General features: G+C 45.6%; 1 protein-coding gene across 2 annotated transcripts in view; it reads left to right on the top strand.

Moving 5' to 3' along the window:
• LOC124184880 (Kv channel-interacting protein 1-like) overlaps positions 1 to 12,648 on the top strand; it is a 96,017-nt gene that overhangs the window by 65,388 nt on the left and 17,981 nt on the right. For both annotated transcript variants that reach the window (XM_046575054.1, XM_046575053.1), the window contains exon 4: positions 11,782 to 11,970. In XM_046575054.1, the coding sequence (XP_046431010.1) occupies positions 11,782 to 11,970 (189 nt within the window). The remainder of the gene's footprint in view (positions 1 to 11,781; positions 11,971 to 12,648) is intronic.

Raw genomic sequence — 12,648 nt, 5'->3', positions numbered from 1 at the left:
TCCTGTCTCCCGTGTTATAGACACGCGAGCAGCGAGTGCTTCCGTCGAAAAGACGAGTCTAAGTACCTCGTTTAGTTCTTGAATTTCTGATAAAATAACACCGACGTGACTTTATAGATTGCACTTCTATCTGTAACACCGAGAAAAACGAATTTTGAGTATGGGTTCTAAATATCAAATTTTGATTTCTTTCACACAAATAATAAGAAATATAATAGTTTTATTAGATAAAGTTTGCTTTTGTAAGTAACCAGAACAATCTTTAGGATTTAACAAAAAAATTGTCCATTTTCTCAGACATGTATTGTAAATAAGAATTAAACAAAATTCAGTTTTGCATTTAAATTTTTCAATACAAGTGATCAAAGTTTGACATCTAGAATTCAGACTCGAAAACCGAGTGACCGGTGGTATTTGTCAACGTTAAAAAGACAAAATCAAAAACTTTATAACTAATAAATGATGATTTTGGTTATTATTCGATGTATAGAATCAAAATTTATCTGTTTAAATATAAATTCGAAAGAAAAATAGATATATTTTTCTTTCTTGGCCCGTGTAATTTACGCCATTTGCCATATTTATCACACCAATATTTATTATACACCTTTCTTCGCGATACAAACGAAATCACGTCGGTATTCTGCAAATGGCAAACCGACGCTGGCCTTGATAGTCTTATTCTTCTTCTTTTATCTTCGTTCTCCCTCCGTTTCAAATGGAATACAGAGCCGAAGCGAGCCGTGAGAGCAAATGTATGTCGTAGGGAGCGCGATACGAGGAAAAGAAATTCGTTCGGAGCCTGATAAATACCTACGCGGACGCGACCAGGGCTGTTTCGCGGATATTTATGAGGGTTGCACACCCGGCGAAGCGTTGTATGCCGAACTCGATCCAACGGGCATCAAAACCTCGAATTCGAAGCGTGGTACAAATGAAGATACGAGGTAACGATCGCGACTTTTTACCACCGCGGGTATACAGAGCCGAGGAAAGCATAATGCGGTCGTTTCTTTGAATACAGCGGCAAGAGAGGAAGAGAATGAGAATTTTTCTTTGACGCGTTGAAAAACGTTTAATTAATTCATGCGATTCTTTTTTTCTCTTCCCTTCCGTTTTTTAATTTTTAACATTTGTTTTTTTTTTTTTTTTCTCTCTCTTCCTTTATTCTTTTATAAAGAGTGATATTAAACGGAACGAAGTTACGCCGATTTCGGGTGGATTTGCCGCCGAGGCTAAGATCATAAAATTAACCTGCCGTAACGGTGAGCAAGCCTCGGGCTTTTCCCCCTTTTCATTAATCACGCCGAGAGGCCGCGGCGTATCCTTTCCGCAATCTGGAAAGTACTCTCGGAGCTCGCTCAGATCCGGCCCACCGAAAAAGCCCCTCAATTTGCCGACTTTAAAATCCAGCCTGATCGGCTCTGCAGTCAGACGGCCGCGCGAACTTGGCGAACTTGAATTGAACGCCAGAGAACTTCTGCGAGGAAATTGCGAATCGATCATTATTTACACCTGTCGCTTTCCCCGAGCGAGCCGCGTGTCTTGGCTCGAAAAAGCTCCGCGTTGGTTGCAGAATCGTTTAAGCAGCTTGAACTTTCGACGAAGTTCATCTTTTCCGTAATAACAGCCTGCAGCGGTAAAACGTGCAAAGCTGGTGCTCAGATATCGCGGAAGAAGTGAGGGCAAGTACGTACAAAGACAACCGCGAAGTTGCAGCTTGCGATCGATCGACGGGTGAACGGAAAAGAGGAAGGGAAAAAATTTGATTTTCACGACAAGGTTTCACGAGCGATGGTTTAAGAGGGGGGAAAAACCTCTCGAGATATCTCTGCAGGCAGCTAGGCTGCGAATGAAACGGGAAATTAATTAATTGGAAGCTCTGCGATCTGCGAGAGAATTTCAACTTCGGTGCTTTCACGCGTCTCCCTTTCGCTTCAATTATATTCCCGCACTCTAATCAAAGTTTAATCAACATTCCCCGGGAAAAGGATTCGAAATTCGTCTTCAACTCGAAGGCCACATTCTGCAGTTTTCAGAAATAAGCCGCGAACCTATAGATGCACACTATTTGTACGAAAATTGGATTAACTTTCTCCCCGAAGGATGATTTTTCGGCTGTACAGGTTATCTGCAAAAATTTAATACCACGGTTTTTTGCGTCTGAAGTAATTCGATGGGTGCAGTCAGCCACTTGACCCTCTTTTTTCATTCCATTTCAAAATCTCAATTTAATCTCATCTCCAACAGTACCGATCATCGCTCTAGATCGATGATCAAGATTTAAACTGTCAAAAACGTGAAGCAATTACTGGTGTAAAATTTCACGCGTTTCAGCGGAAGACTGGCAACTTCGCCGATTCAATTTACATTCCGTACAAATTCGTTCAAAATTTTCACCAAGCTATGTAAAGTTGGCGGAAATATCCCTGTTCAGAATGAAATTCGTATGATTTTTTACGAGCTGATTACAACTTGCACAAGTTTGAGTAAAATTTTCACCCGCCCATGTGATCTCTTGAAGTACAACTTTACAAATCTATGCGACATTTTTTAAAGTGTAAGAAGGTAGTTTCGCATCTTCCATGATCAATCCAATTCCGAACAACAATTTCACATGTATGAGCTTCATCGCGGAGGACAAACCGCGAGCTGATCTTTTTTCGGATTCCGGGTGAAATCGATACGCGTCAAAGTTGAACCGGGGACTTTTCTTTTGCCATTTCAAGTCGCACGGCTCAGAATGAGCGGACAAAAACCGCGCACGCATATTTACACCAGCTGCACGTCACGCCCTCGCGTAAATGCGTATGAACATGGAATCGGATTCTCGGATCGATCCAGCGGGTCACGAACGGGTGCATCTAATTTAATAACTCCGTTCCACCCTCGATACAGGACCAGCCCTCGACGCGACGTTCGACATCGTGATCAAGCCCTTATTTCGCCTCGGTTGAGTAGCACCGGCCCCATTTTTTTTATTTAAGCGCCGGGGAGTTTATTCCTCCAAGGATCATTACTTCGATATAAATTGTATTGTCGATACAAAGTCCCCTTCGTGATATTACGAAAAACGAATTACATTCTCCCGAGACAAGAAAATCTTGTTAATATTTTTACCGATTCTCCAAGACTGTAATTTTTTCTTGTCTGCTTATTTTTTTTTTTTGCCTCCATCTCCGAAGAACAGAGTGCCTTTTTTTTGGACAGATCAAAGTGTCTGAAAGAAGTTAGACATACGCATCAAATTTTTTATTGTAAGCTGCAGGTTAAAAAATATGCTGAAGAACAAAGGATGAAATAAATGCAAATATATTTTCCGTAGGCAAATAAGAGATCGAAATATCGATGAAAATACCAGTTTATACTGCAAATCAACGCTGCAGCAACGTTTCGCCTTGTGCGTAAACGAAGTTTCGTAACGGGGGTGAAATTTTCAGATCAAATGTCACACGTGAAAAACCTTTGACAAAAATTCGACCTTTCGAATTGTCCACATAAATTGGCCCGACGAAGGATATAGAAATACAGACTCGATGGGTCGAGGAGAGAATTGGGGAAAATATGGATGGGCCGTTGGTTAGTAGGAACAAAATAGCGGGCTCAGCAGGGCGTTACCAGCGACCCATTTGTTTAAATAAGCAGGACAGGCGGGTGCTGCGTGAAACTGGTCGTTTTGTTATTGCAGCGTGAAAATATTCGAAATTTCAAACCCCGCAGGCCGATAGCTGTGTTGCCGGAAAATTTCCAACCGCGAACAGTTTTCGTCAATTTTCGACGAGTATGGCAGCAGCCCGAATTTAACACCCCCGCTGCGTCGATTCGCGGCTGCATACAGGTGATGAAAATTTGTGCCGCTGTACGGCTGCCGAGCTCGACGTGTCGTTTTAACACCTCGATAGTTACGCGTTAACTCCGGGATAATAACGTCAACGTCAAATCCTCCGGTCCAATATGCTGTTCACCCTTCGTTTCTTGTGCAAAGGTAATGTATGTTTCTTTTTTCTTTTTTTTTTCTTTTTTCGCTCTCATGCACTGATGAAAAACGCTCATCAATCTACACGTGCGATAGAATAACACGGACAAAATGAACGCAGATTGCAGTGACGATAATTAGTTTCAGCACAATTTTGTGTTTTTTTATTTCGTGTTTATGTTGTCAGCTTCGAAAAACGGAAAACCAACACAAATTTCTAGTTCGTCAAAGTTGATATAGAAATAAATAGAAACCTCTATCCGATTGAATCATCAATACGAGTATAAACTTTTGAGGTAAAAATGCAAAAATTTGAAAAAGAAATATGAATTTTCGCACAAGGAATTCGTATACACTCGGTCGAGTCGTATTTTCAATATTAACTTTTGAAGAAAACAATACGCGTGATAAATAAACAAAGTTTCGAAGCGTATATAATATATTCAACTCTATCCTCAAAAAATAGTAAACACGGAGACGAGATGCGGCAGAAGTTGTTGTGTAAAATACTTGTATTTTCCCAGGGTAGCAGGTGACTGTTTCACCATCTGAAGCTGCGGGGGAAACTGGAAACGTGTTGCGTATCCGTCCAGAATTGAAAAAAAAGCGGGGGATAAAATCTATCGCCGAATATAAATCAACGGAAAATTGTTGACAGTCAAGCAACTTCGACGCGGTCATTTAGGTACAATTTATGTACCGGGAAAAATCACTGAGAAATTTTCTTCCGCGTCTCGCACACGTTTTCCTACTTTCCTACAGGTAAGGATCCCATTCCCCCTGATCTGACGATGAGTAACGGTTACTTTGGCCCGAGGGATCTCTTATCGTTAGCCACTTGGTCTGGAACCCGTCTTTTCCCCGGCCTCCCGGCAGTAATCCATCCGGGTCCGTTTCTGCTTCCGGCTCAGTGGCAGATAGAGTTTCCGTCCAGCTCCGCGGCTTGATCTCGAGAGTGAAAAAAGCGATACATGAAAATAAATAAGACTTATAAACTACAAGCTGAAACTTGTTTTTCTACAAACTTTTCCGATTTCGATGTTCCCCGCTCTTTCCACGGTTGACTTTATCCCTTTGTATTATATATAATATGTATATATATACAAGGTGGAAAATCCTTGTTTCCAGATCAGAAAGAATATTCCGTCAGCTTACGCTTGCCGCTATAGTTCGCATCTGCGCGACGCAGGGGTGAGAGAAAGCTATTCGCGATTCTTTCTTACGCCCCGAACTCTGCGGGGTAGGCTTTCCTTTTAGCCCCTCACCTTCTCCGAAAAAAAAATAAGGAGAAAAAAAACCCCCCCGAGAAACGAGGAGAAAGAAATTAGAGGATTGTATCGTTTTCGGCAACGTGCCAACAATTCAACGTGAGAATCACCCGACGCTTAGCCAGTGATAATTCCCTCCCTCGCGAGACTCGTTGTCTGGGCAACGCGGTGGAGTTGGTAACGAGTTAACATCATAACTGCCCTCGATTTACCGATTCCAACTGCTTGGTGCCGGACTTGTACCAATATTGAAAGCTTGACTAATTGCCAAACATTCGGTCGATCATATGGACAAACACAGGCTCGCTTCTGCCTCTCCACAAACAGAGATAAACCTGTCACTTCAATCAGTCACGAACAGCGTGGCGCACTTTTCCGATGAAACTGCAACGCCGTGTCGATTACACACCAATATCGTCAATCACAAACGCGACCTGCAGAGGTCGTGACGTGTAATTATATCCTCCGTGATGTTCGAGTGCAGGAAAATAACCGGCCATTCCATAAGGGAGTGTTGAAATTGCTGAGGAGGTTGAACGGGAGGGAGAAGAGCGGTGATAAAAAGGGGCGGCATCGGAGGCGGGTGCTTCTTTCTTGCCGATAAAAATGACCCAGGAAACGAAAATCCCGAAGCCCATTTTACCGCCACGCATTTCCTATAATACCGGGATCTTGCAGCGACGAGCACGGTCGAAGGACCAGGAGCAACATCGCGGAGGTTGGATCAGGTCAGCATTGTTCCGTCAGCGACGAAGGACGGTGAAGAGGGAGAAGTAACAGAGGAAGGGAGGAAAAAGGAACTTTCGACGAACGGTAGAGACGCGTTTGTTTTACGCCACCGAGACGAACTCGAGGAGGTCTGGGAAGAGTCTTGAGACTGGTTATGACCGAGTTCGATAAGCGACAACGCAAGTTCAAGCCTCCACCACGACGCCACCGAGCCAATAAATCCTCCTCGCCTCCTATTATTCTTCCCACCCCCGAGACGGCAATCTACTTGAAACCCTAACTGCAAGCTATTTTGAGGATGAAAAATCGCACCCTTGCCTTAAATAAATTTCAAACTACTCGTCAGTCAATCGTGGAAATATGTAACACCTACGGACGTGCGAATATATTCACCCCATTCCCTGCAAGCAGTCAGCTTCGCTTCGTGATTAATCGGTCACGTTTCTCGCAGCTGGACAACCTCCGACAACTCTCCGAAATTCCCATCATTTTATTGTCAGAAGCCCTAGCTGAACTTCTTCGTCATTGCGGAGACACTACTCACTCTACCTACTGATTCATCGGTGCGACTGCACCTCAGTTTACCTAAATTGTCGCTGTATCGACCCGTTATGACTGTACTTTCATTTAGTGATACTGAACTTGGAAGTTCTTACAAGGTTAAAATTAATTTCTAACCACTAAAATAGCCTTCCTGACTAGGAATGTGCCCAAAGTGTATCCTACCGACTTTTTTCATTCTGCGATATGTTGTAGTAAATCAAAAATTATTCAACACGTCCTTTTCTTAAGTGCCAATGTAGCTGCTTAACGGGTAAAAACCATCATTAAGACTTAAAGTGAACTTCAGAGGTATTTTTTACCCTTGAACGACTAAGTTGGCTGATAGAAAAAGATCGGTAACTGATAGTTTTGCATATACTACAACATATTACAAAATGAAGAAAATCGGTGAGATACACCCGGAGTACATTCCTCGTAAGCGACAGTCGAAGGGACGCCAGCCGACGATCATTACCACATCCCGCCTTCGGTAACTCCTTCTAACGCAAGCTTTCCTCTTTGCCTGTTTCAGATACTAACAGACTAACCAGACCGGGGAGTGGGGCGGAGGGCCGTGTCACACTATGTCATTGCCACGGAAGCCGCACCGCCTCAAGCCCTAAAATCCCCGTCTTCGCTCAGTCGTCGTCCTCGTCATCGTCGATTGAGCCTGAGCCCGGCGTTCGACGCACGCTTTCGGATTTGGAAGTTCCGTAATCCGTTAAGTGAAGAGACAAATTCGAGTCCGGGAAAACCGGGGATGAACATTGGGTCCTCGAGATCGGATCCAACTAACGCGCGTCTCAACGTGCAGTCCCTGCACCGAGTTCCTCGTCTCGAGATGGCGACCAATGCCTGAGGCACTAACTGCCCGGGCCCCGTCTTTCAGTCCGCCTTTCTCCCGCTGTCCTTCGGGACTCAGTGTACATTCTTCCAAATCCCGATCTCCGCTCATCCCGTTCTCTACCCACGTCTTCCAGTTTGGCGATCAGCCCCGAAACGAGACTCCGCATCGACGAAAAGCGATCCGTCTCCAACGTCGAGTGAAAGGCGGCCGCCTCTCGTCCCGGTGAAGGGCGTATCTTCGGGCCTGCCGTGGTGTTGTCCACCGGGGGTTGCAGCGGCGGAGCCGTTGACGGAGGTGAGGGTGTGTGCCGACGGCGTGACTTGGAGCGCGGTGGGGGCGGCAGGGGCTCCACCTGCCTCGCCACCATCAGCTCCTCTGTCGCCGGAAGTGCGGGGGGTTGCGGCCCGGTGGTGGGTCTCCCCTCCTACAAAAAGCGGCAGGGAAATGCGACCGCCTGGGGCCGCGGGGGTCGGGGCCGGGGGCGCGGACGGGGGGGCCTGGGAGGTGGCGCAGGGGGTGGAATCATCCTCGGGCCCAACGCCGCCCCCGGTTCTTACCCCCCGGGACTTCAGGGCGTCGGTCCTGGCCTCCGCGAGGTCGTGAACATTCTCGGGGAGAGAAATCAGGCCGGTACTTTGACCGGCGTTGGCCCGGTGCCGGGCTCCTCGGACCCTGAGGACATCGACGACGAGGAAGAGGGAACCTCGCCTAAGAGACCACCGAGACCGCTCTACAGGAGGCTCTTCAACTATGTTCGGCAGGCCTGGACGGGAGTCAAGTTTGCTCTAGGTATCTAATTCGACCTTCCGATTATGAGGGACAATCGTCGGTAGGACATTTGAATCAAAAGTTGATGAAAGAGATGAAGAAATTGCCTAACAACGTTATTTGGCACCAATCATAGGGAAGCGCGAGTAAAACAACGTTCCTTCCAACTGATAGATATTATTCCGGGCAAATTCGAATCACACTGGCTAAGATATCAACAATTTCAGCTGCGTTCCGAGACTTTTTCGTAAAGTATCCTAATAGTGAAGTTTTTATGAGGTAGGATCGTTGGTTCCATACCCAACCCTCCTCCTTTCATACCCAGGCTTGGGGCCAACAATGGCAAAGTTAAATGTATTATAACATGAGATTTCTTGAAGGTTTTTCGGACAATATGTGGGACTTTAGTCAACATGTGAAATGAGCCCACAAACACTAGAATCGGATCAAAAATACTAGAGCTTAACCATTTTGAAAATTCTAACTGTAAAACCTTCTCCTAAATTGCTGATATATTGGCTTGAGTTATTCGAATTTGTACAGATTTCTGTCTTATTCACAGCAGTTACGTTGGTTCATTCGTGTTTACCATAATTGGCAAGAATAATATGGATAAAGATTTATCAAACTGTTTTTTTGTCTTTTCCTAACTTCTGATTCAGGTGGTCCGACCGATTCATCCTTAACTCGTATTCGTTCAATACGTCAGTAAACAATACGAGGTACAAGCAATGAAGAAAACTTGTTGAATTTATCAAATATGGCAAAAGAAACGTATTGTCGATTCGACTAAATGAATTGAATACGTATAACATTGATCGGCCTTATTTTTCTTAAATCAAATGACGTTTCTTTGATTACAAAAAAAACCCATTCGTTCCTCCATATATTATCGCCATATTTGGTAAAACTGACAAGTTCTTTCTGTATGTAAATCATCCCCTCACGTTCACACGCCGATTACTTCCAACATCGTCAAGTTCAGCGTGGCTAGCTGCCTTATTTTCTGATTAATGCGTCCACTCAGCAAACTTGTAGTTATCCGTTAGTAGAGCAATGCTACAACTCTGCGAAATAATATATGGTGCTTAGGTGCAGGAAGATTCGCGCATGTTTATTCGAGCCAAGTTATTTACTGTACGTCTACCTCCACAGCAGCAGGTTAGCTGTACACGTACACATTCAAGGCATATTTGCCAAGATTGCGTCGCCCCGGTGGAATACGTCTCACGTTAAGTGCCCGATGTGTATGGAGCACTGGGACTGTTTGTAAAGGAGCCCGATTCATCCCCGGGTCGTGACACGTCCGTCGTATCGCGCTGGGTGGCTGTATCCACTCATTGTTAAAGCAGGCGGTACCTACCCTTACCTAATTGCACCCCATGTCGTCTACCTACACTTACTTCTGCAGTGGCTAGCGTCAGACCCGGGACAAAAAGGGTGCAGCGCATTGTTTCGAACGCGTTGGACCCGCCGCCTTGTGAAAACCCGCTAAAAAGTTGACAAGGGACGGGATTTGTTCTGCTGAAGCGGTAAATAAACCCCTCAAGGAGAGAGACAAAAGGGGATGACTGTCCGCCGATAAATACTGTCACGACTACCTATTGCTACCAATTCCTTTCTAATGAGCCGTTTTCTTTTGCCCGCTTACTATTCGAATTAGTTTTTAACTCCACCGATTTACACACACTATATTTCCACCACGGACAATATCTGCTAACGAACTAAACTCGTAAACACCATAAACTCAACCCTGATTTTTCACCGATCATCGTCACGCCGTGAAGCATATTGGCAACATCGAATGTATAATGTATTTTGAACTTTGTAAAAGCTCATCCTACTTTAACACCGTTTGAGTTACCACTGTTCAAAATGTGCGTCAAAGTAACGTGAGCTCGTCAAGTCCCACTTGATCCGTTACAGAAATGACATCGCTGTGCAAACGAGGCTCCATCTGTACCCTGAGTCATCTATAAGGGAACAAAGACACGCAGTGTATCAGAGTAACATCTTTCCGTAATTCGTGGAAATAGCTAGACTGCTTGACCCTTTAATTATCTCATTACACGGTTCCATGCAACTTTTAAAGTGCAGCCGTGATTCGGTCTCTCAGTTTTCCCCACGGGGCAGAATAATGGAACACAAATTACAAACTGAAAACAAGCAACAGACCGCGGGACACGGTAGGAGGGGCTGCAACTGGTAGATCAATTTGCAAATTAGAACTCGCGTATATAACGAAGGATTCTCGATAAATGAAATCAGTAATCACGGAGCCATTCAACAACGGTGGCAATTACTTAATCCTCACTTTCACAGGATGAAAATACCCCTCGGCTCTCGCCGTGCGCAAAGCTTGACATCTCTGTACTGGGTTCAATCTCAAGAGTAAATATTCCCACCTCTCGGTCCATTGGTCGTCGTTCATCTCGGTCTAGACTCACCTCAAGGCATCATTATATGCTTCGGAAAAGTTCCTCCGGTCCATGGTATCCATTGAAGCAGCTCTCGCCCGCGATCCTCTCGGTAATATCGCTAATTGCTGCGACGACAAGGTCGGTGAAAAACAAGGCTAAACGTAAACGAGAAAGTCAAGAGGAAAAGAATGGTACACGACCCTTTCAGTAAAATCCGCAATTTGGACACTCTTTATTCCACGGACACGACCAAAGAGTTCAAAGGCTTCCTCCGGTTCACTCTGCTGATTCCTCAAGACGGCCCAATCTCAAATACGACGTGGAAACGCTTTCCTGTTCACGAAACGAGGACTCGACTCGTATTTAGCCGTGGCCCAAATATCGGAGAATGTCATACTCTTGTACCTAAATTATTCCTAGGACGTTTTGCCCACGGTTGTCTCTCGAGGAGTCGAGTACTGAGGCGGGTAGGAGGTTGACCTTCGGTGAATATATGACGGAAGAATATTTTCCTCCAGGGGAAGCGAAGGATATATGAAAAGCAGCCCCGAGGGCTCGCAACTTCGACGAGAGTCTGTGCAATGCGCCCAGATGTCCTTATACACACAAGAGTCACTTTGATGTAGAAGTCCACTCGAGGCTCCCCTAGCAACGTGAAAGACTCCTCGGGTGCAGCCCGCGCTTCCAAATCAAAGATGTAGACATATATCATCAATCGAAGGCTTTCACCCCTTCGATGTTTCACCTGTTAACTTTATCCCCCCTCCCTTTCTTGCGTGTTCTTAGTTACCGCATCCGCAATTCAGCATTCGGCATTCAGCATTCCAACCCCTGCGGATCAAACTCGAAAAGAGATCGAGCTTCTTCATCTGTCGAACGTAAAACTTACGAACTGCGCTCCTAGGACTGAACATGATTGATCGGGATCAGGGTCTGAAACCTCGTTGACAGACAGGGGCGTATTAAAATCCCGGATAACCTGAATAAAGCTCCATGAAAACCTGACTCGGCATTGATTGATCCGGTTTAAAGTACAACCCCGTCTTGGACCGAGGTCACCTTTCGATTCTTGTTTTATCGCAACGGGTCAACCACCCCTAATTGCCCAAGGCGAAAAGTGCGTCGTGGCGGCTAGGTTTCCGGTTTGCGGCAACTCCGAACCTTTGACCTAGTTCTCGAACAGAGATACCGACAAATTGACCCGCTTTAATATTCCATTTGGTTTTCCAGACTCAGAGTACGAGGAGGAACAGACTCCCAGGTACCGGCCCGACTCCTTGGCCAGTCTCTGTCGGGCGACACGGTTCACGGAAGCTGAGCTGAAGCGCATATATCGGGGCTTCAAGGCTGAGTGTCCCACGGGTGTCGTCCGGGAGGAGACCTTCAAGTGCATATACTCCCAGTTCTTCCCGCAGGGCGGTAAGTCGGTCACCATACTGGATCTCGTTAAAATTCATGCGCCACGCATTGACGAGCCGGCTGTCGACTTTGGGGATGTTTATTCACTCTGGAAACGAAACGGGGAAATATCACCAGATGGGATGGGAAAATTGTTTACCCAGTTTGAGAGATGGAAGGTCGCGGGATCAACGACCACTTCGACATTGATCGTTGCCAATGGGTCGAAGGACTCTGCAGGCACTGGAAGACCGGGAATCTCCGAGTTTCGCGGCTGGCCGGACGGTCCGCTTCTGGCACCGTTTCGTCGCCGGGGGATCCCCGACAAACTGACCAATTCGGAAACTAATAAAGGTCGAGGGAAGTCCGCTGCTGCAGGCTTGTATACGAATAACCATTCGCGTTCGACGATTTTCGATACTTTCGACCGGAACTCGAGTCACGTCACGTTACCACAGTATAGATTTACTTCCCGGCTGGCAGCTGGCACCGTCGATCCATTTTTACAAATCATTCCGGCAGCGGTTCTGCCGTTTGATTGATCTCTCTATTAACCGACAATATACACTGTCATCGAGTATTCGAATTCAATTCCATTAACGCTCTGTTATTCCAAGTATTCGCATGAAATGCGCAATCACGTTTTCCAAATCAGTAAATGGGAAATGAGAAGAAAAAAAAACAACAACAGCAGGCAAG

Source organism: Neodiprion fabricii, chromosome 6, assembly GCF_021155785.1.
Source record: "Neodiprion fabricii isolate iyNeoFabr1 chromosome 6, iyNeoFabr1.1, whole genome shotgun sequence".
Classification (NCBI taxonomy): domain Eukaryota; kingdom Metazoa; phylum Arthropoda; class Insecta; order Hymenoptera; family Diprionidae; genus Neodiprion; species Neodiprion fabricii.
This window is presented reverse-complemented; position numbering and strand designations above follow the sequence as displayed.